We start from the raw sequence: 23947 nt of genomic DNA on the forward strand, positions 1-23947 counted from the left end.
TCATGCAGTTGAATGTCACGCGTGATTCCTTCTAAGGGTTTCCTTCTAAGGGATTCCTTCTCAGAGCGCTCTCGCTGACCGAGCGTTCGTCAGCAGTGGATGATTGCCGTCTTTTGTGTCTGTGTCGAGGGAAAGGTGACGTAGGAGACAGTGTTTAGAGGTGTCGGGGTACACTGTAGACAGACCAACCCGTGGCCTTTACAAAAAGTCGTTATAAGTGTTGCGTTTTTGTTGAATGCTCGCTGTCTTCATTTGACTTTCCATTGAGATCCAGTTGAATGTCAACAATTTGAATGTCAACAATGCGGTGGCCGAACAGAATTTCGGTTCCGAGCAGTTTCTCGGGCGCACCCGCGTAGTCACGGCAACGCATTGCCAAGTGTGAGGAGTAAACAGTGCCTTTCAGCGCTTGTTTGGTGCCTCAGGCTTAAAAGGCGCACGTTTTAACACCACCTCGATTGCAACCACGTAGACAATCGGCCGCCACATTTCTTCAATAAGTTGTCCAGTTGAACGACACAACGTCAGCGCCTAATTGCGTGGTGTGTATGTGCTCCTTCCTTCGTTTTCAGTGCGCTGTTGTTATTAGTCACGAACCGATACAAACCTTCTCAATTTGCTATCCTATTCACGCCAGAATTTAGCTTAATTGCTTTCCGTATTGGAATGGCTGGCGACGGTGCTTCGGATGAGCTGCGATCGCGAGGAGACACTCGAACACGTTTCGTGCGACTGTCCTAGACTGTCCTTGGCTCTCCTCGATTGTCCTAGACTGCCTTCGACTGTCTTCGACTGTCCTGTACCGTCCTGGACTCCTTGACTGTCCTATGCTGCCTTCGACTGTCCTCGACTTTCCTCTACTGTCCTTGACAGAGTGTATACAGAGACAATAAGCTCGCGACTGCGCTAGCTCGTACTCGTTCAAAACGGTGTTTGCCCCATTGGCCGGCAAACCTACGCCAATAACATGCACATCCTTACGAGCGGATGGCAATTGCTATTACGAGCAGTTCTAGCGTGCAAACTTTCTTTTGCGAATACGGACCTGCAATTTGTGCGGTACGCCATGCGACCGGCCGAGAGGTGAAAGAACGAAATGAAAGCTCTATAAAATGCTCAAAAAAAGCTGCCACTACAGATACACCGGAGTCAGCTCAGCGGAACACTCAGTCCAGGGCTCCGCCGATGGAAGGCTTCCAGGTACTTATCGACGTATAACCCACCGGCTAGCATTCTTCGCGCTGTGTCTTAGAGAGAGAACGAATCATTTCGGTGTATAGGCGGGAAATTATGGCTAGAAACACGCGGGAGGGGGCAGAGGGGAACCGTGGGAAGCACCTGCCAACTGATGGAAGCTAAAATTATCCTGCAGCTTAATGTTTCGTCTAGTTTCCCCGTAAGGAAGCCCAGAAACCTCAGGAGACCTTGATTACTGCGCCCTTGTCCTATATCGGTTAAGTCCTCACACACATAGCAATCCATATCTATGCGTCTCGAACGATAACTAAACGTTCTATTCACCGCGGTTTAATTTACATAATACGTTGTATTCTACGCACGCGCGGGCGTGTGCTATAGTCGGAAGACTGAGCAGTCTTTAAAAGGCGCGCGTCTCTGCAGCGGCAGCCTGCCAAGATAGCAAAAAAAAAAAGAAGAAGAAAAAAAGGAGAAAGCTGCCGCTACTACACGAACGGGTAAATACGCTCGCGTTGCGCCTCTGTAAATGAAGCCTGGCCAGATTTCGCGATAACTAGGGCACATACCGCGATCGGACATTCTGATTTTACGAATACCGTTACAAGTGAACTGCTCCGCAATTTTGTCTATACGCAACTAACGCGCGGGTAGCCCTGACCGAGTTGCAATCGTTGCCAGTTCACGAGCTAAAGCGTGAATGCGAAGTAAATGACAAATGAAGGCCTTCTCGTTTTGATGGAGCACGATACAGTATACCGCTGCAGTGCAGTACGTCTTACGGTTTAGAAGCCACAGCTACATAGGTAGTTAGATAGTTTGCACTGACGTCATCGCAGCCACCGTAGTGTGGCATTCGAAAGTCGAGAAGTTGCGTAAACACAAAAACGTGACAGTATGACAGCACGAACGTCGCGTCTTCGGCCCAGTGACAAATCGACAGCGGTGATAATACGGCGAAAAACAAGTCCCTATCGAAAAAAAAAAACGATGTATGCGTGACAATACGGTGCAGTGACGCCATTGTGGCCGCCATTTTTGGGTACCAGTCCCGTAAGATGCTGCGTCCGTGACGTCACGTGAAAGCTATCGATAGGAGAAGCTCGGCACTGACATGGCTGCTGTTTTTGTGCGCTAATGGATGTCACCTTCCTGTTCCGGAAAGCAGCTTCCGAAGACGTCGCCAGGCTGCGTAACGGTAGGACGAGCTTACTTTCATCCCGTCATGCAGTGCGCGAAGACAGCTATCCGAGAAAATAGTTAAGCGGAACACGAGTGCATTTCGATGCACGTTTACGAGCGAACACATCGAAAGTGGTGCTGGTTTCGTGGCAACTGTTAACGCTGACACGACTTCACCATTTGGCTTTGATTCTTCAGTTGCAGCACGCTTCCTTAGGTAGACAATCTAGAAGATAACTAGTGAACTTTAGTTAGCTCATTGCTTATAATTAGTCATTATATCCCTCAGTTTCCGTTGTACAATGGTGTGGAGCATCACGGCAGTGCTGAAGGCTCCTTTCGCTGTTTAGTAGTAAACACCCCAACAATCAATTAGTTGATATTAGTTAGCCGAGAGTTTAATTGGTGACTACCGCAATGTTTTCGTTGCCCACTGACGCGGTGTCCCGCGGCAGTTTCTGTGTTTGTAATAGTCGCTCTGTAATAACACGCCCCCGTACTCAGATGTCGGTCTTGCATAACGCCTGGCGTGAGCGCCCGTGATACGACAATCTCAAAATGTAAATCCTAAATCCGACAAATCCTTGACGGACAATCCAGGAATTAAGCATCCACAGGCACAAACAAGCTGATCGGCTCGCGATAGCGTTACGTTACAGGAATGAAGCATCCACAGGCACAAACAAGCTGATCGGCTCGCGATAGCGTTACGTTATAACGTGCCAAGTATGAGCTTCAAGTATTCGAATCTCTGAATAGACCCTCTTCTCCCCCTCTGTGGCGCCAGTGTGTTCAGGAGCCAGGACAACTTGCTGTCCTGCAATTTTAGCAGTCAAGTTAGCAACAAAAAAAAAAAAGAAATATTTCGTTGCATTGTATACTGTGTCCACATATTCTTGATGTGTTCAGGTAAAAAGAACGTGCGCCATGCGTCGAGCTCATGTATGGACTTCTTTATTATTTTTTTTGGCAGTACTTCACAATAAAATTCACTTGTCGAACACTGCAACTCTACAGCAGATCTGGTGCCGGCTGGAGAGTTCTGTAAATTTAAAGGCTATCGTAATTTGTGTTCTTCCAGAGGGCTTAACCGGAAGTCTTCTTGGAAGTCTGCGTTTATAAAACAAGTTTATTTCAACAAGAAACGATACGAACACTGTCACAATCACGGCACAATTCCGCCAGGACGATAACATGGGCATCGTACGAAGCATTGTATATATATGGTACGTTTTGAAAGAAGTGTCCGAGCACACTCACTAACATGTAACCACATAGACCCGCGGAAACTCACAATTACACATAAACTAATCGTCACATTACACAAAATGATGATGTTCAATATATACAGTGTACACAATGGTTCCGTACAACGATTATGTGACTTCACATAGTTTTGTAGCGATGCTATGACATGTGTGAATATACACAGAAATGACGGGCGCCTATAGAGAGACTTAAGGGTGACTTCGTGCAAGCACCCGGTGGTCATGGCACGAAATAGGCCATCTCGCATAGCCTCCGTCGTTGTACCCGTTAGCAGAGCGTAGATTGCGCAAAATGTTTCCTCAACACCCGTAACTGCCGCACAGAGGAAGAACAACTATAAAGAATTATGCTGCGAGCGTGACACTTTTAACCTAACGTACGCGGCTACCGCAAAGCTTCCTTCTTATTGTCAAGTTGGCTGACTTGGTTTAGTTCGATGTAGTCGCACGTGATCAGCGCAAAGGCGACAACACTTCGCTGGGCGCCAACTGCGTTTGCTCGCGCGAGCGTGCACGTGATCGAGGCTGCCGCGACGGGACGCAAGCAAAAATAAACTCGAAACGAAAATCAACGAAAGCCCAATTGATCTAAAACAATGCATTAGCAGCCGTATGTCACAATTTATTTGTTTCTTGATTAGGACTTTTTTCACCCAATACAGAGCCTAACTAAAGAAGGGTTTCGCACAGTTATTGTCAAAAACATCGAACTATTTCACAGTGCGAAGGCAGCCACTGCAAAAAAAAAAAAAATATATATCCGATGGCATCTAGGCACTTCTTATGGGTTTTGAATGCTAAAGCATTAGTGTCCAATTGAACGCCGCTACGCGGTCCTTCGAGTTTGGAACTACTTGCGGCCAAGCGAGCGTTTGAAACGCAAGACGCGCTTTGATTGGGCCTTACCGAAGTGCAGGTGTAACGCAGGCGAGAGCTTGCGCCGACAAGGAACGGGCAGATAACAGGCTTCCGAGAGCGAGAGCAAGGATGACGTGGCGTCGCGGCGATGCCCTCTCCCCTCACGCACCGCCTGGCGCGCCGGCGCCGCAGTGGGCGTTCCCTTTCACCAGCTCTGCTCCGTCGAGGAGCGCTCGTGACGTGTGGCGTCGCAGCCAATGGGAAATTAGGTGCCGTTTAGCTCCTACAGACGACAGACGACGGACGTTACGCTCAATGGTCCATTTGACGCTTTCGCATCGGAAAGGTCTCTCCAGCCTCCACAGCGTTGCACCTGATATCTGAAATGGAGTGTAACAATCACATACAAGCTCCGCCCACAAATTCGCAGTGCACGTGCCCTTCACCTCTGAAAGAGAGCCGAGCCAGCTGGAGTCCACTCACAGATTAACGACAAAGCTCTGCTAGTGTAGATGCTAGGCTAACTGGAAAATAAAAGCTGTTTGGTTCAAGCTAAAATGTTACCTTCGGCAAAGCACTGATGTCAAGATCAACCGTTAAATTTGCCCTAGACGTTCAGGTTTCATCTCGAAACCAGTGACTTAAAAGACCGATCTGTACGGGGAAACAGTTGTTTTTAAACACACATAATCGCTTGACGAGTGGCGAATAAGCGAATTAATTTGGCTATTGTATTGCCTTTGAGTTGGAGTTATATGTATAGATATAACATTTTACTTCTTAGGTTGGCACCGACTATAGACGGACTAGCGCTTGTTCTGGTCTCGTTTTCGTCCTTGTGATCACCTTTTTACGCTGTCTTCGCGCAGTCTGGAGGATGTGGGGTGATGGGGGGGGGGGGGTATACTGCAAATGTCCACTAAGTAGACACGTCCATTTCGTCTGCTGCTGAAGTTCTGATTGGCTGGGCTGGGCTACACGTCAGAAGGAGACAGGCGCTCCCAGCCAATCAGCACTTCAGCAGCAGACGATAGTGACATGTTCACAAGACGGACACTTAATGAAAGAAGCCTCAGTTTGCTTCCTCAACGAAGCCTTGCCAAATCGTTGGAAAATCCACGCGCTGTCCGTCATTCTCGTGACAAGTGAACTGCTCGCAGCGTCGCCAGATTTCTTTCTACGGTGATCTTGATAGGAAACGTTGTGGCTCTTTAATGACGTTGTAAAGCTCGCGCGCGCCGCTGACACACCGTGTACGATCTCTCCGTGGCACGAGTGTGTAAGGATCGTAATGGTGCCATCACGTGACCGACTCGCAGTGCGTACCTGGGTCACTTCTCTCCGGGCCAAGTCCTGTTCTCGTGCCTGGCGGCGGTATATCTGGGCATCAAGCTCGAGGAGCCGAGACGGTAAGTGTTGGTGTACTACCTCTCCGGTGATACGGCGTTTTTTTATTTTATTTATTTTATTTCAAGAAACTGTCAATCCCTGGTGGGATTGTAACAGGGGTGGGTACAATAACACGTTGGTACAGAGTTTGGATTAAACAAATATACGAGGAGACAGAGCGGCACAATCGACTGCTCAAAATAATTACAGTTCAAGTCCGCGAATATAGTTACACAAAAGTAGGCAAGCAGTAGAATTCTTATCGTTTATCAAAGTACATAAAACGAGTGGTGTACAATTAGGCGCTTAACGTACATGCAGAACAAAATGTAACAGTACACACACTGAAAAGAAGGTATCAATACGAAAAATGACGTCACATCCGGAAAAAACATTCACTGTGCGTTTGGCCAGAGTAGTGTTTCTTCTACCAGCTGCACAAGCATTTCAGACGAGCTCTGTGTAACTGTGTGCAAGCGATAAATTTCGCGTTGTACGACGAGGGAGGGCGCTGCAAATTTAAGCGACGAACGTGGTGTCCCCTTCAGCCGCCACGGTGGACCTTGCAGAGAAAGCGGTCGGCGGCCCGGCCTTTTTCAAGAGCTATACACATATTTAGACGGTGGTCTTATCCGCACCATCGTCAGTTGCACTTCGCCCCTCGAGAGAGAGTAAAACATCTTTATTAATAATATTTGAATGTCGAGAGCAGTGTAGGAGGAACCCTCAGTCCAGGGTCCCTAAGATGATTCCGGCGATGTTTCGAGCCCGCTGAAAGACGCAGGACGCGTGTCGAGCGAGCTCTTGAACAACACTTCGCTGTGTGGTGGAAGCGGTTTTGAATCGTCAGTGCGGAACCTCGATGCGACGTAATGCTAACACATTTCTCTCGCAATCGCCGCTGAATCGCCAATGAACTTTTCGAGTTACGTTAATTTGAAGCGGCAACCAATAAGATCTACAGTGTCCCAAGATGGCCCATATAAACGGCCAGAAACATACAAGCCGAGAGGACGCAGGAATAGAATAGGCAAATTTATAGCGTTCTGTTGGCCGCTGCGCGAGAGCTTCGCTTCACATAGATTTCAAGATGTGCGTTGCATGTGCATAAATTTATTCGCAATAGCTTTGAATGGTTATCCAGCCCTTCAATTGTTATTTTGTTATTTTATTTCGTGTGATCGCCAGTGTTTTTCGTATTGCAACTGCCACTATTCGAATAGTGCCTGCTTACCGTCATTAGCGACAGCATGGCACCCTTAAGCACATATGTTAGGCCCCGGTAAGGTCATATATGTGTGCGTGCGTACGTATTCTATTACTAAATATTCAACTCAATTGAAGCCCTGTTCTCGGTCACCACCTTCGGGCTACAGATAGTCTGCATAAAGACTGTCTCTCTAGACAGAACGCACACATATGTAGACACTTTCCGGGACACAAGCGAACTTTTAATCGGTCCCTTCGTGTTGGTGCTAACAGTACATAAAAAAACATTCAGTGGCAGGGGATTTGCGCAAGCAAGATATGTCGACAAACGCAATTAGTATAACATTAGATGCTTTATGATAACCGCAATATCGTACATCTTTTTAGGACATTTGCCGTTTTTTGCACAAGATGGTCGACCTCACTCCCGCACATCGGTCATCTCGTCTAAGACGTGACGCTGCGCGACTTCAAGCGTCACGAGTCGCCCGCAATACACGTTGAGGTTGAGACAGGATGACAATAAGGGCGGCTCTCCAGCTCGTGCGATTTCGCCACACCTCGCGTTGCGGTTTTTGGCGTGAAGTCGGCCATCCCGTGTGGGCCAAACTGGTATACACTGTCTAGCCAAACTACGCACGAAGCGAAGCGCACTTCAAAAATGCGCCCAATTTCGTCAAAAAAAGTTAGTGTGTCAAATGCAGAGCTGCGCGATTTCCGGCCGTTCCCGTGCGTTTGCGTATACAGGAGCTCCCAGATTGAAGCGCCCTCTCGACCGAAGAAACTGCACCATGTTGGTCGTCGATACACGGTATAGTCTTAAGATATAGAGACGCCACGGGATTGTCGCACACCGCTATGTGCCATTGCCTGAATCATATATTTCGGTGTACTTCTGTGGTGTAGCGCTCTTGGCACTTTTCGAGTTCCACCATTTCTAGCCGTAATGAAACGGGCACACGTTTTCTTTATATTTATTAAATCAATGTCGTAATTATCGTATTCGGTGCGGGCGTATGGTTATCGGTGCACACCGTCTCCTAGTTGTAATACGTGTGTTCGTGTTGCCCCTGCAGTGTCCAGGCGCTCCTGGTGTCCATGCTCAGACTGGTGAGTTGCTCTCCTGCCCTCTTCGACCTTTTCGTATGACGTCGTATACACGTGAGCGTAGACACAACGTCACAACAATATACACCCCCCTAGCACACTTCTCCGCCTCCTCCTCCTCCTAGGACCCCCTCCTTCTTCTCGTCCTTCTGCTTCTTCTTTGCCATTTCTGTATCCTGTACTCCCTACACCGGGGCTGCGGTACGTTGAAAGTCATCTATAAAAACTAAATAAATAAACACGCTGCAATTGCGAATATGCGGCCGAACAGTGGCGAGGCCACGTCTGCTTGATATCTCTCCTTTAAAAAATGTGCTATGCGAAATGCACCGGCGTCCTAGTTAAGATCGTCCCGAACTGCTACAGGGGCGCTTTTGAAAAAGTGATAACTGAAACTCCAGTGTATTTCGCAGCGAATTTGGAGGGCTCACACATCTAAAGTAGTCACACTACGTACTCCCGGACAAGGTTCTCTGGAAATTATGAAGGGAAAGTCACGGTGGCAAAGCGCCACAAAAGTAAGAGCTCTCGTGTGAAACTATAGTTCCCGCATTCTCGTCCACCTAAGTTTAAGCTGGGAAAGAGAAAAGATAAGCACCTTATTTAAAACAGCAAAATAAGACAAAATAGACAAGTTAGTGTTAAATTTGACTCACTTTTTTTTTCTTCTATTCTCTTCCGGGTCCGGGCAAATGCGAAGCTATCGCGCGTATCTGCTCAACGAACCCCCCCCCCCCCCCCTTCCCCCCTACAGAAAAAAGAAAAGAAACCGCCGTCGGACTGCTTGACGAAGTAACAGACGTGTGGAAGCTCCACATTCGCAGCTGTCTTTTCGTTGCCACAGAAAGTTGTCTTCAAATACACCCGTAGGATTTCCGCTAAGCTCACTTGGTATCACCTGGCGCTCCGTTGCCATTTCGCAATTACAATATATGCTCCTAAAGTCAGAATACCCAAAGATATAGAGATTTTCTTTTTAAATTAGCTGCGTGAACATTGAGATTTGCTGCGCAAGTAACGTCGGCTTCTTCACCCGAACGGACCGAATGACGAATGCCCTGCTGAATTCTATTTTTTTACTGTTAAATTAATTATTACTCATTCCATCTCACTTTCCTGATTTTACTTGAACAGGTAATTCTACGCTATTCAATGCTAATTCCATAGGTATTCGGAAATGTAAGCTCCATATTAATTTGGAATAAACCACCCATTTATTGGCCAATCCCCCATCGCGGGTATGTAGGAGCCACACGCAATAGGCAACAACAGCAACAACAACGCTACGTGCTATGACCGCCTGTGTGCCAGCTCGCGCTCACGTTCTCCGCCGTGGTGGTCTGCTTGCAATGCCAGCGTCACGACAGTCTGTTGGGCTGTGCGCTTTGTTTTTGGTAATTCTGCACCATTCTACGGTATATCGCTCTCGGACATGGGTCCCCAGTGAACATTCCACGCAATTACACCCAATTTTTTTAAAGAAAAACACGTATATGGTGCATGTATTACCTGGTGCATAGTGATAGCGCAGAAGTAGTTACTTTAATAACTTGTCATGAACCTACGTGCTTTTACATACTGTCTGTCCGATCAGTGGCAGCTCTGAATATTTATTTTTTGCACGTATAGCGCTCATTTCGGGGCAGATTATGTACTGCACTCTGAGCTTCTCATCGTTAAATTGTAGATCGATATCGTAAACGTTCGGCTACACGCAGCGTCAACCGACCGGGGTCTCACGATGAAACTCCATTCGTTGACTTTGCAGGGTGCCGAAGTTGCATTCGCAGCGCTTCAACACGGTGGAGTTTTGCCTCAAGGTCTTCATCGATTCCAGGTGAGATTCAGAAAGGGGGCAATAAGGAAAAAAGGGTACACAGATCCCTCAGACTCCTTGCGATGAAACGCAACATCGTCTGTGTCCGCTACAGTATATGTCGTACAGTTTCTCACAGTGTTACCTAGAGGGAAATCTGGCGCCACCGCCAATGCCAGTTTCTTAACGGGCACTTTAGGATTGCCGGGATATGAGTGTCCGAGGCTTTGTTTCGAACGTGGCTTCGCCTGAAACGTGGTCGTTGCTGCACAGGTAAAGCCTTCTTAAAATAATATATTCGTGGAAAGTTTTCAACCACTTGTATTCGATCTATCAATAAAGTTTGCTCACCTCCAGTACATAAGCAACCGCTGACATGCAAGAGCAGATGACAACTTAGCCCACCCCCAAATTTAATTTGGCTCACCGCCCAAATTTCAAGTTGGCCCACCCGCAAATTTCAGGTTCGCCCACCCACAAATTTCAAGTTGGCCCTCCCCCAAACTTCAAGTTGGCCCACCTTCAAATTTCAAGTTGACCGAAACCCAAATTTCAAGTTGATTCGCCCTCAAATTTCAGTTGGCTCACCCCTATTATAATGTTCCCCATGCATTTCCTAAGGAACCCTATGTATGTATCTCTATAGGTATTTTCTTTTTCTTTTTTTTTTTGTTTAACTTGTTCCTTATCGCTTATAAAGCTACCAATCACCTACATTTACGCTACTATAACGATTAAATGTCTTAACTTTGCAAATTACGCATTTTTGTGCAGATACAAGGCATTACACTTTTTTCGTGACAGGTCTGGGGCACATAAGTGTAAAGAATGCTTACGCATTAAAAAGCATAAAAGAGATACGACCAGATCCGTTACAGGCATACGTAGCGGCACGAGGTAAGTAGAGAAGTGTTGAGGAACAGAAAAAAAGATGAAGAAGTTGTATATAAAAATGCTACAATGAAAAGAATGTATAGCATACCTGATTAACTGAAGCAGGCTAGGTGACTATGATGCCGCCCCGTTTCAGAGAGGATGCCCATAAATCATCATCACCACCTTGTTGCACCTCAGTATTGCTATGTCGGTTTCTTTTAACGGCGTGGTATTTACATGTGCGAAAGCTCTCGGCTGTATAGGAGCATTGCAGTTGGTACAACCGAAACCAGACGGCGCCACCAGTGGCATCCGTGCTTCCGTCCATTTCTGGTCTTGTGTGGAGCGGGTGTACCATTCTGGACATCGGCCATGATTACGCCATATTGTCAGCTCTGATTGGCCCGGAGGACTGCTACGGTCTCTCTGATTGGTTTAAAATTCCGCCATTACAGAATTCGACAATACGGCGGAATTCGCCGATGCCCAGAATACTACCCCGAAAATGCACGACAAACGATAGCCCAGCGTCGTGTATATACAGAAGTTTTTTTTTTCTTTATGCTGTCAAACCTTTGGCAGGAGCGAGGTGTTGAACATAGAATACACAAACAACAAAGCATAATGCAACAATAATTATTGGCAACGCTGGTTTGTGCGGCTTGTTATAAGATGCCGTTTGAGGAGTTGTTGAGATAAAAGCAACAACGTTCATTTGGCCTCTAACTCACACTTTTTTTTTTTCAGGTGCCGCTATTCGCAGCTAGTCTGGCCGGAATCGTTTGGCTGGCACGGTACGTCTTCCACTTGTGTACGCGTCTCTTTCATTGGTTGAAAAACGAAAACATGGTAACGCTGTTCGAGAAATGAATTTCTCTCTAGTTCACTGCAACACGTACCATACGTACGTGTTGCATACGTATGGTACGTACGTACCATATTTACGTACACGAGCCGCACGTAAAACATTACCGCAAGAAAGAAATGCTTTCACTTCACAGTCCGCTCTGCTGTGATCATATTGTCCCATACAGGTTGGAGCAGACGTACACAACGCGAGGTCATATTATTTTAATAGTTCAGTTAGGGTTACAACGTCCTCATTATATAAGTTGTGTTGCCATAATTGCGTCTCGTCGCATTGATGCTTTCTTCCTTGCAAAACGCTATTTTTTGTGTGTGTGCACAGATTAATATCTAAAGGACCTTTATACCCGCCGCTCTGAGTTCGTGGTGGCGCTGTGGTCGCCACTACGAGAGATAAGCAGTTTGGAGAACAAAAAGGTAAAAAGAAAGACATGAGGAGCCCTCGTCACTCCTTGGGCAATTGAAACATGAAAGCGTACATTACACATGACTGTCTCTGAGTCAACGTCGTCGTAATCATGCGATGACGGCGCAAACAATGAGTCAGGCGTTATTTGCGCTAAAGCCAAGAGCGATTCGCACAAAACTGCGGAGGCCAGCCCGGTCGTTTTGCAGCGTTCGCCTGGATAAAAGTGTGCAGTATTACGGAAGCTTTCGCGTCGGCCAGTCAGGAGTGATACGCGTACCACGGCAAAACGCAGAGTTCTGCTGGCATGGAGTTTCTCAAAACTTAGAAGCTCTACGTCTGGAGGCTCGACAGCGTCGTCTGTTCTGGAGAAGAGAATGCAGACGACGTTTTAATCTTATTTAACAGCTCCGGTATGGTGCCGTCTGCTCACCTGAACCAGAAAGCAAACGGCGCTGGGAAAACGCGCGTTACCGTATAAAACTACTTCGACAAGTAGTTCCTGTGTTGGTGTTGCTTATTTAAAATATATAAATTATTGAAAATGTTTCCGCGTTGCTATGTCATGGTGATGATTGCGAAGCTGTGGAAAAGTACAGCTTCCTTGGATTACCTTCGTATATTATTGAAACACTGGTCTGTAAACATAAACGGATTTGTCGTCCCTGTTGCTGGTAACGTAATGTCGACAGGCTCACACAACTTTGAAACAAACACTTCTGTCAGACACGTTTGCCTGTTTGTAAACTCTGCACAGAGCGATTGGAAAGCTTTGACGCTACCGTTAGAAAGCTCAGACAGCTGAATGTTTTATTTTGATTTTGGTTTAGAAAACTGGTCGGGGCACTACAACGGGTAGAGCGGTTCTTACGACGTAGACTATCCTGTATAAGGTGGTGCACGTTTTCTTAGGGCGACAGAGAGCTGAGTTAAATGCGTGCTGGCTCATGCCCCACATTTCCAGTTCCTTTTTTTCCTCGCCATTGTTCTCGGCCATGCGCGTCCGCTCGGTAGCCGCCTCGACTGTCCTCCGCAATTACGGAAAATGCAGTGCACACGGTCGCTAGGCGGAAACGTAACGTCTGCGAAGCTGCGCATATGAGTTGACGTTTGCCGTTTGCAAACTGCGACCGCTGCATGTGAATGCCGCTTACAAGAGGGGTAGGGGGACAAGGAGGAGAAAGGCTTGCGTGTGGCAATGTGTCTTACGACGTCCTCGACACGACAACACTTTCAGAGTCCCTCAGTTGAAGGGGAAAAAAAAAAAACCTTGTCCTTACGCCTCGCCGGTCAAGTCCGCGCCGTTTTAGAAAGCTCGCGCTATGTACCGATTACGGCCGCCGTCATAAACAGGGGTTCATGCAGGGTGTATTCTGGCACCAGCGCTGCTCTGGTTTTGTACAGCCAAGCCGAGCCAAGCCGGAGGTCCGTAAATTTAGAAGCGAATAGAGCGACAGGCACATAACCACCCGTAGCTAGTCGCACAAGTGACGTCTGCGGGAAGGCCTCACGTAGAGGTGTTTTGGTGGAGGACAATCTTCGTCGGCTTAGGTGTATCGCAGGGAAATGCATACGAAGAAGGAATGCATAGTACTGTGTCCTGTCGTGCCCACAGGCGGAGCATCGTTTCGCTGTTGGCCCCTTTTGCGCAGATCATGGACACAAATGGAATCGAATTCGCGCAGGTTTTCGCTGAGGTGCTGCTGCTGCCAGCTGTGATCGATTTTCGCCATAAACTTAGGGTCACTAGTACACTGAAGAAACAAATTCAAGTTTAGCGCAAGGAAATGTTGGTATATATATAGATATAAGGTTTGGCCTCCAACAAATAAAATCGCCTGTGTACACACCGGTACGCCTCACGAGAAATCTCGAACAGCTTTTTTTTTTATTGCGCGGTTTCTTTACTTTCAGTACTAAATGTGTTTATTGGACTGGCTGAAGTATTAAGCCGCTCGTTGTTTTCACTTGAATATGAAAACCCGTGCCCCTATGTCTACTTAGCATGCAATAGCATGCATAAGGATACATTATGTATTTACAGATCGTGTTACAGCTGTGCTCGAATTGCTGCTTATTTCTGTAGCTGCTATTCGCGTTGCGGATGTACTAATAAGTTGTAAATATCTTTTAAAGTCAGAATGTAAGCTCTTTCGTATCACCTCTCCTTGTGCAGCCGTTAGCAGCGGGGGAGCTATACGAAACAGCCGATTTGTTTTTAATCAAGGACTACTCGTGATGTGTGGATTCGAATATCGGGCTTCCGAATATCCGCCACGCTGCTGTCCAGTCGAACATTTAGTCCCGAGGAAAATTTCTCTTGTTCCGCAGAATCATGCTCTGGGTTGCTACGACGTCTTGTACGCGAACGCATGTGTTTTATATTGCATTATTGAACACGATATGGACCGATTTCGCTTTTCTCTTGCAGGGGCACCAAGTCAAAGGACCTGAGTCTCAAGGCGTTACGGTCTGTGAGTTCTTCAACCGTATACAGTGTGCGCTCATACTGATCAGAGAGTTCCCATGCGCAGAAAGTAATGCAGAGTTTCTGCCCGTTAGCACGCGTGTTACTGTTTTTCCGAATACCGTATACGCATATGTGAGCAACGCCGTTGGTGGCGCCATCTTGTGACGACGAGACGAACCGCCAGCGCACAAAACTGTCATTGCAATGACGAGCTATGCGTTACGTATAGCTCCTAGCGAAAAAGGCGTCGGCGGCAGCATAATCACTAACAAGCCGCAGTGACTCAATGGTTGTGGCGTTTTCATGCTGAGCAAGAGGTCGAGAGTTCGAGTGCCGGCCGCGTTGGCGTTTCACGCGTAAATTTGTATGCCGGGCCAGCTGCCACTTCAGCGGCGTTTACATTCGAAGGTCACTCCGAGACTTTTAAAGTTTGTTTGATGAAGCCATTGCTGAGGAAGAGCTTTCACGGCGAAGCTGTCAGTGCGAATGTCAGTGTCAGCGCTAGAAAGCGTTATGCACGTATTGTTCGCCTCATCTCGTTTCTCTACTGCCATCTCTTAATTGTAAGTTTCACCAAGCACCAACTAGCCAAACCACACGTCCTCTGGCATTAGTAAGGTCGAGGTCAGACACGTACCGGCTACGCAACTAAGAATTTGTCAGGTTGAGTTCTCGCCTATTTTCCAAAGCAGTGAGACCCGCAATCCAACATCCCGTATCTCGTATTGCTGTATAACTATACGAACTAGCTTCAACAATACGTCGCTTTCCGTTACGTCATCTAGCAAAGACTCGCGGAAAGCTACTTCATTTCCTGGCGCGAGCAACTTTCCGCTTTCAGTAAAACTCGCCTTGGTGGTGTCTTGCGCGCTTAGCTACTAGTGCATGTTTTCCTTTTGTGTGCACTTAGTAATTTAATTAGCACGTACAATAACCTAACCGCTCGTCTTCAGCCACTTTCTAGCCTTCCACGCAGTGTGTAGGTATAGTACTATTCATAATTCTAGTTATGAAATATAATACGCCAGGTGACCACTAAAGTTTAATACTTCTTCTGTAACGTCATTAATAGTGTTCGTATTGTTTCAGCTGCCTATAGCGAGTATTGTTTCTGTGTTTCACATGTACATTAATATGCAAGTTCGATAGAGTTGTTCCTCAGTTAAGGCTTCTTCTTAACCCGATGTTCTATTATAATCGTATCACATTAGAGATGCTTCGCCTCACAAGGCGTCTGTGTTTTCTGTGTCTTGCGTACGCGATGCTGGCAGAATGTTCTTGGGCTTCCAGCTGATCCCCTGCAAGCACGGAGATCTGGCGCAAGGCACCGTCGACGGCAAGTTCCAGTCGGCCCTGTCCTGCTTCGCAGCGTCGCTCACGGTACGCGCGTGAGAACAAACGTATAGCAATCGGGATCTTTTTTTTTTTTTCATGCATTGCTTTTTTGTTTCCTCCTCGGAGTTTTGCGGTCGTTTTATCTGACCGAATAGCAGTGGAGGAGGAGGGAAGGTGAGAGAGAGTGACATGGAGTGGAGAGGGCGAACGCGCCATGAGGAGAAACACGACGGTTGCAATCTGGACTTGTTGGTAACGCATCTTCAAGGGGTGTACGGTAGCGCGATTAAAAGGCGGGACAAAAGAAAACACACAGGACACGCAGCGCGTTGCGCAGTTATTAGAAACGCCGTTGGTGGCGCCATCTTGCGACGACGAATCGAACCACAGCGCACAAGACTATTATTGCAATGACGAGCTATGCGTTACTCATAGCACTTAGCGAAAAAGGCACCGGCGGTATGTTAGCGCTGTGTGTGTCCCCGTGTGTCTTCTTTTGTCTCGTTTTTTAATCGAGCTGCCGTACGCCCCTTGAAGATGCGAGGAGGGAAGCACAGCTGCGCGGCGGAGCTGAGAGAGGACTCGCTTATCACGTGGCGTAACGAGGAGGAGAGGGGCGGAGCCGGGCGGAGCGGTGGTGACGTCAGTTGGAGCGGAGCGTGCGCCAATCAGGACCACGCCCTGAATTTTCCTGCATCCCCGCTCACATCCTCCGCTCGTGACGCCATGACGTCACCTCAGCTATGCGCGCGCCAGCACCGCTCAGCTTCAGCGGAATTTTTCCAGCAGCCTGCGCAGCCGCTGAAGCTGCCGCCATTCCGCACAGCTTCTGTGACCGCTTATGGTCCCACAAGCTGAAAAAACAAAAGCCGGCGTAACGCACAAAAGCTAAAGTGATGTCACAAGCTATTGCTGAACTTGACGATCATCTGTGAAGGTTTCTGCGCGACATTTTTTTTTTGTAAGCGAATAGAGAGTTCTATAGCTTTTCCGCATACGTCTTACCGTTCACGAAATGCGGGAGACGCACTCTAAAGAGCTGCGAACGCTACAAAGCTAGGTCGTTCATGTTTTACTGTACGCAGTTTTCGCCACACGGTTTCCCTGCACGAGATGAAAGGTGCTTTCTTTTTCTCTCAAGGAATTCAAAACAATGCAAATTGGATGTGCATGTCTTTCGTCGAACTATTGACTATATCGGATCGAATATTCCCAATTGCACGGTGATAACGACAGTAAAGGAAAAAAAAAAGCAGTGCGTCACCAGATACACGCAGTAGAGTGTAGTTGTCGTTGACAGAGCTAATGGCAATACCACATACAGCACAGCGTCATCAGTTTGAAGGAACCCAAACATGGTGATATTAGCCAAATGATAAATCTTCTTGTCTAAATAGAGACAGCGAAATCGTAGCCTGCACATAAGCAAGACATGTCTACTCAATTTCTGATAACCATCGTGCGCGAGTGACCTCCATGTGTTCGTTCAGGAACTGCATCGCCTGCGCAACAACTGCGGTTCTCCTGAACCAGAATCGTTCAGACGAGTCACAATTTGCGTGTTGCCTTCCTCCGGTAGACCGCAAGAGCTGTTGTTGTCCCTCATATGTATTCGAGTTCAACGAATATTGGAAAACTTCGAATAGTGAATTTCCGATTCGAATCCGAATCGAATAGAAAAGCCTTTTCGATAGGTATCCGAAATTTCAAATATTAAAAATTGTGGGGTTTTACGTGCCAAAATCACTTTCTGATCATGAGGCACGCCGTAGTGGGGGACTCCGGAGGTTTGGACCACCTGGGGTACTTTAACGTGCACCTAAATCTAAGTACACAGGCGTTTTCGCCCCCATTGAAATGCCGCCGCCGGGATTCGATCCCGCGATTTCGTGTTTAGCAGCCCAACACTATAGCCACTAAACAACCACGGCGGGTTTTCAAATATTCGCACACCCTTACTTATCGCATTTGGTGGAGAAGCGGGGTATCGACCCTTGCACGTGCCTCTCTCATTTTTATTCACTTTGAAATCTATAGCGGCATCGCTCACACTGTAATAAACCGGGCACCTGTATCAGACTGTTCTAAACGCATAACTGCGCTTCACCTGGGTAGGCTCACTATGCGTTTGCAGTTACAACAGTTGCTGCACGTTCCCTCACTCTAGACCGCACATATTTCTTGAAATTTTATTCTTGTCTTCCTTTTCTTTCTTTCCTTTCTTTCATTTCACAATTTTGCATTGTCAGAGAAAGTGTCTATTCGCGTGTGTGTCGCAACCGACCGCAAGCCTGCGATAAATCTCACGCTCTGGCGCCCCTTGCAAACCTTCGCAGAGGTTCGTGGTATTCACAAGCGTCGGCACTGCGGCGTCCTTCGTCCTGACCTGGGGACGCCGGGTCGACCCTCGACCTGGACTTTTCCTGGGATCGCTCGGAGCCATCTACAGCGTAAGAATGTAAATTTAGAAAACTTAACTGAGGAATCCCTTACAAATTTTTTTATAGAAAGTCTATAGACTGTGTGTAGACTTTCTATAAAAAATTTGTAAGGGATGGACAGTCCCGTGGAGCCCTAAGGGACGCGGAACGCTACTGCTAGCGCTCATCTGGCCACTGGTTTTCGGCAAGAACAGTAGGTGCATGGCGCAGCAATGGTGATCACGAAATCCGCGGTGGCGGGGGAGGGTCCGCTTCCCTTGCGGCTTCGGCTTCCAGGTGGTCCGGCGCGTCTTGTGGCGAAGCGCCCATATGCATATTCGGATTTAATATTTATTTGGGTCCAGCACATTATCCTAATGGCACCTTTCGGTACGCAAAATTTTTCATTGATGAAGAGTCGTTTTTAGTAGCATCGATTTACATTATCGTAACTATGTTCGATACGCTTAGCAAGCTTCAGTTTTTGTGAAAGGTAACCTGGAATACTTTAATCTTACGTTTTTTCATAAGCAAAACGAGGTGTAAGGAAATTTATTAAGTAGATGCAGGCTCATGGGGGGAAGCGCCAGAAGTATCGCACTATACTGTTTTGAAACGTTCATTTACGTGCTTTGTGTAACTACAAGAACAATGTGTGGCTAGGCTGTCATTTGATATTATCGCAACCACAGCCATTATCGTATAAAAAAATGCCTGTTAGAGCTGCGCATTATTATTTTGAAAGTAGCAGTAGCGTAGCTACTGAAGGAATAGAAATGGTATACTGCAACCTGAACCAAGTGAAACTGATCAGCTTCAAACGAGCAACGCCTTGTCTTACCTCGAGATGTTCTCACCGGTATTCAGCAGCTTGTCCAGCGTGGCCGCCACTTTTGTCTGGAACGCGTTCTCACAAAGCACTGAAAGCACGAGCAAACGGCACCTGCCGCACTTCTGAAGCAAGCGAAAATGAAAAAAAAAAAAAAAAGGGAGGAAGGGGTGCGTGAAACAGCACACGGCGAGAACCTAGCCAGAAGTGGCTGGCGACTATGCGGCTCGGCTTGTTTCTGCTCGCGATCGCCGCTTTCCGTAGCACCATATTCGCAAAGTTATAGAGCACCAATCTTTGGTTCATTGGATCAAATTTGGTGCGACAGAAGTTATCGAGGCTCGGCATCGGCAGCAGCGTACATTCTTTAACGAAAGCAGCGTTCTTGGTGGTCGTAATTTTCGACACTGCGGCGCCATCACTGGTGGGGACGCGAAACTGAAACCAGTGTCCGGTGCCTGGCGCAAGTCGAGAAATCAGTTACGAGCCATAATACGCAGTTTTGAAAGCAGCGCAGAAGACACAACGTTGGCAAGAAGACAGACGACGCAGCGCCTTTGCCGTCTGTCTTCTTCCTGGTGTCCTTTTGCTACGCGAAAAGACAGTTATATTGAAGCCGAGAAGGGGGATTTCAGTAGGAACGGAGATGGACACAGCGCCCGCGCTGTCTCTTCTCTCGCTGATGTCTTGTTTTCTGTGCAAAACGCAAACAAAGAAACAGGACATCAGTAGCACTGAAGACGGGACGTTAGCAAGCAGACGACACAGCGCCTGCGCCGTCTGTACTCTAGCTGGTTCATTATCTTTTGAACAGGAAGACAGAACATTAGCTGCAATAAACGCTACCGTAAGCAAGAAGGCGATGAAGCCACGTTAAAGTTCACGCACCAGCTTCTCCTAAGCGTTATCGATTTTTTCAACATTTGCTCGTGATTAACAAGAATTAGTTTCGAAAGTAAGCAAAAGGCTGATCCCGGCGAGAGCTACGACTTCTCGCGTGTTACAACTGCATATTCTGAGTGCGCAAAGATTTGGCACGAAATTCGAAAACGGATTCCTTGGGCTTTCGTTTTACTCAATAATAAGAAGCTTCTATGAAGCTTATATTTCATTTTTTCTTTTCCTATGATGGGACTGTGCATGTAGTTGCGAAAGAATATCGCATTAGTCTAAACAGCTTTTACGATGAACAGCGGCCGAACAAGAGAATCCTGAGCCTGGAACTATACCTCTGTCAAGCGGGCAAGTCAAGTGCTATCACGGGAGTGCATTTCGGGACCTTGAGTGACACTTTAGGATACGCGGTGCAAAACTGGAAAACAGAGCGCACTAGCAGAAAAATAAAAAATTGGCGACAGACCAAGAGCGCATTTATTGAAGATGTAGGTTAAAAAGAAAACTTCTAAATAGTTAGTGTTTTACGTTGTATATAAATACAAACAAACATAATCTATATTTTCTCAACAAAAAAAACGACAAGATTTTTATTATAAGTGTGTTGCAAGTCAATGCCGGCCAAGACAAATGCCTAGCCAATCCAGAACAACATGGTGGCGCGCGACGAGACGGCATTTGATCCTGCCAAAACAGAATATGAGCGCGTTCTGTTCTGGTTATTCTGTCAAAGGCTGTTCAACAACTAAACTGAACTCATGTGTCCTTTTTTTATGCATTACATTTTGTACCATTTAACCCGCTGGCGGCGAAGCTACGCACTCAGCCAACAAAGTGCGTTCCGTGAATGCGCTCCAACCGGAGTGCACTCTTTTAAGTGACTTTCAACCCCCGCCACCCCTGGACCCCATCAATGACACAATAATGTTTTATCTCTCTCCACTTGCGACGTTTAGATTAGGCAAAGTGCACTTAAACCGAGTGACACTCTCCGTAAGTGCACTTGCCCGCTTGACAGGGGTATAACTTTTAGAGAAGGCAAATTCTCTTCATCAAGGCAACACCTGACGAAGACAAATACCCTTATCCAAACGTTGGGTCCAGGCTCGGGCATCGCTTTTTCGGCCGCTGATGACCACAGTAGCAAGTGTCCATCTTCCTGCGTAAATTTTGTCGCGATTAAACCACGTTCACGCGTTCACTTACACGGTGCCCCGTTAAGTATGTCGCGTTCAGCAGTGCCGCCTGGTTGACGCAGCTGACTCGATGCGTCCTGAGGCTACGAGGGTCACGTCGTTCGTGGCACGACCCCGCCGCGGCGCTGCTTGCCGGACTCTGCCTGGCACTGTGGCCGAGCCCCAGGATCACCTTGTTCTTCGCCTTCAAGTTCCTCGAGGTGCGTTTGCATGCGACTGAAACTAAAGCCCACCGAAATAAAGGGGGGTGTAGGGAGAAGCCTGGAGGGATCGTCGCGTGCTTTAGGGAGTTTTAATGCGGTTAGCATTCTTAGGGTGCTTCACGAACTTTCTAGGGTCTGTCTGTCTGTCTGTCTGTCTGTCTGTCTGTCTGTGTCTGTCTGTCTGTCTGTCTGTCTGTCTGTCTGTCTGTCTGTCTGTCTGTCTGTCTGTCTGTCTGTCTGTCTGTCTGTCTGTCTGTCTGTCTGTCTGTCTGTCGACCTTCCTCGCCATCTTGGGTCACTGGGTATATGTGCCGCTGCGTATGTGCCGATCTTGAATGACAAAAAGAAAAGGTCCTTTTAATTTCCTCCAGTGCTCGGCGGAGTCTAACCCGCGCCACGGGTGGACTTCGCGGCGGCGTCACTAGATGGCGCAGCGTACGCATGGGGAAGTGCGAGAGAGGATCGAGCCCGGCTGTGTACACGTTTCGGCGTTAGCTCGTAGATGCATCGGTGCATCGCTTCAATGCTAACCGCATTTAACTTCGACATTCATTGTGAGATATGGATTCTGCCGGATTTCCTTTTTCTTTTTCTGTACCACGCCTGTTACAATTGTAATTGTCGGCCATTCTATTAGGTTCGCTAATGTTTGAGCTCAAAAAGGTGTAGAAGTGACAACGGTTCGAATGTCACCCGTGTAATGCTGTGACAGTTATTTAATGATGTGACACGTGTGACAGCTAAACCAGCGACGTAAAAAAAAACGAGAGAACGAGTTCCATAAAACTTGTTGGCCGAGCTGGTTCGTAATGCTTAAGAAAAGATGCTGAGCCGATTACAGATAAGGACGAGAGGGCAGCGACATGGGCAAGCGCAAGGTTTCAAGTAAATTTTATTTCCACGAGAGACGTCAATATAAGGAGTTCATCACACATGCGCAATGAAGGAACAAAAAAACGAGTGCCGACACACATTGAAGTTCCCCGCCGTTCCTCCTGACGTCATCGATTTGCCCCACGAATGATCAAAACATTACCAACCGAATAGTAGTTGTCGAAGTATTACTGTACATCTGAAAGTAATCGAAGGCTCACTTTGGCAACCTTTGGCAACTTTACACCCGTGACGCGCCCGACTGACGTCATACAGGCGTGGTGACGTGGGCACGTAGTAACAGAAAAACCGAAAGTTTAACCTTCGCCTTTAAATTGTCCCTGAAGGGAAAGAAATAGTTAAGCTAAATTAGTGAAATACACTCCCACAATACCGACACATCCACTCCTGCTGCGAGAGGACGCGATTGGTAAGTCAGAGAAGACGCAATAACAAGAGACTGGTGGAGTCTCGGCCTTCAAGTTCCCGCATCAACTCTCCGTGACGTCATAGATTTTGACGACGTCTGTACGGTCGTACTTTTTTTATTACCTTCTTTCCTTTCTTTATTTTTCGGCAAAGATAGACTGCACAGTATTCTAATGGAGCCAGAGACTTGGCAAGTTTCGAGAAGATTTACTACGCCGCGACGGCCAAAATACGAGGAAAATACTTCGAAATCTAAAACGTCATGGCGTCACTGTGTATGAAGTCGTGACGTCACACGCACAGTGCTGGGGTTTCGGCGTCAAACAAGAAATGAGAAAGTGATTCATTTTCACGCCTAGTAATTGACCTATTGCCGTAAACGGCTTATAAAGAATAATTTACCAGTTAAACTGGTTTAGTGGTCCTCTTCAGTGTCATTTTTAGCGCTAATTACTTGAGATTTTCTACTCAGGAAATTCAGACAAAGTTTTGGGAGAAAAACCCGGTAGTCTAAGGTGATACAATATTTCAGTTTATATGTCATTTCAAGGGGCCCCAAGAAGCAACGTTAGGTTTGTTTAGTCGAATGACGTATCTCATATTTAGTCCATTCTAACGCGCTCCCCCCTCCTTTTTTTTTTACAGCGAAAGTTGTACATGACTAACATTCCTTAGTTCTTTCGGCCTCCGGCAACAGAAAAAATCTTCATGTGGGCCGATCCTGGTCATAGTGCAGAAAGAGTCCAAGCTCAATGGCACATACCCCTGTGGGCTCGGGAACCTGTAACTCGCCCTTCAACTATTCTTGTCATACGTGGGTCCCAAAGAGGTCCCAGGCACGCGGATAAGAACAGATGTTTCTGAAAAAAAAATTTTGTACAAAATTTTCAAAAAGTACTTAAAAATTCTCAGCGCCAACCGCGCAACCGCGCTAGTGCCGCTGCTCGCGCGTTCGTCGTCTTCTTCCACAGCTGGCTCCGTTGGCGCTCATCACTCCAGCGTAGAATTCACATCTGTCATCGAAATTGGGATAGATAGATAGAATAAACTTTATTGTCTAATGGATAAGGCGGTCTGTACCCACCCCCCGATACGCAGGTCAGGGAGGCCGCGTCTACGGGGGTAT

General features: G+C 47.2%; 1 protein-coding gene across 2 annotated transcripts in view; it reads left to right on the forward strand.

Moving 5' to 3' along the window:
• The window catches only part of LOC126533662 (transmembrane protein 135-like), a 63019-nt gene that overhangs the window by 18745 nt on the left and 20327 nt on the right, over positions 1-23947 (forward strand). Inside the window, exons 5-12 of one of the 2 annotated variants that reach the window (XM_072289360.1) lie at positions 5822-5911; positions 8177-8210; positions 9976-10044; positions 11647-11693; positions 14604-14646; positions 15914-16022; positions 18314-18427; positions 21379-21516. In XM_072289360.1, the coding sequence (XP_072145461.1) occupies positions 5822-5911; positions 8177-8210; positions 9976-10044; positions 11647-11693; positions 14604-14646; positions 15914-16022; positions 18314-18427; positions 21379-21516 (644 nt within the window). The remainder of the gene's footprint in view (positions 1-5821; positions 5912-8176; positions 8211-9975; positions 10045-11646; positions 11694-14603; positions 14647-15913; positions 16023-18313; positions 18428-21378; positions 21517-23947) is intronic. The other variant, XM_050180847.3, reaches the window with a different exon arrangement.

The sequence above is a fragment of the Dermacentor andersoni genome, chromosome 7 (assembly GCF_023375885.2).
Source record: "Dermacentor andersoni chromosome 7, qqDerAnde1_hic_scaffold, whole genome shotgun sequence".
Lineage (NCBI taxonomy): Eukaryota > Metazoa > Arthropoda > Arachnida > Ixodida > Ixodidae > Dermacentor > Dermacentor andersoni.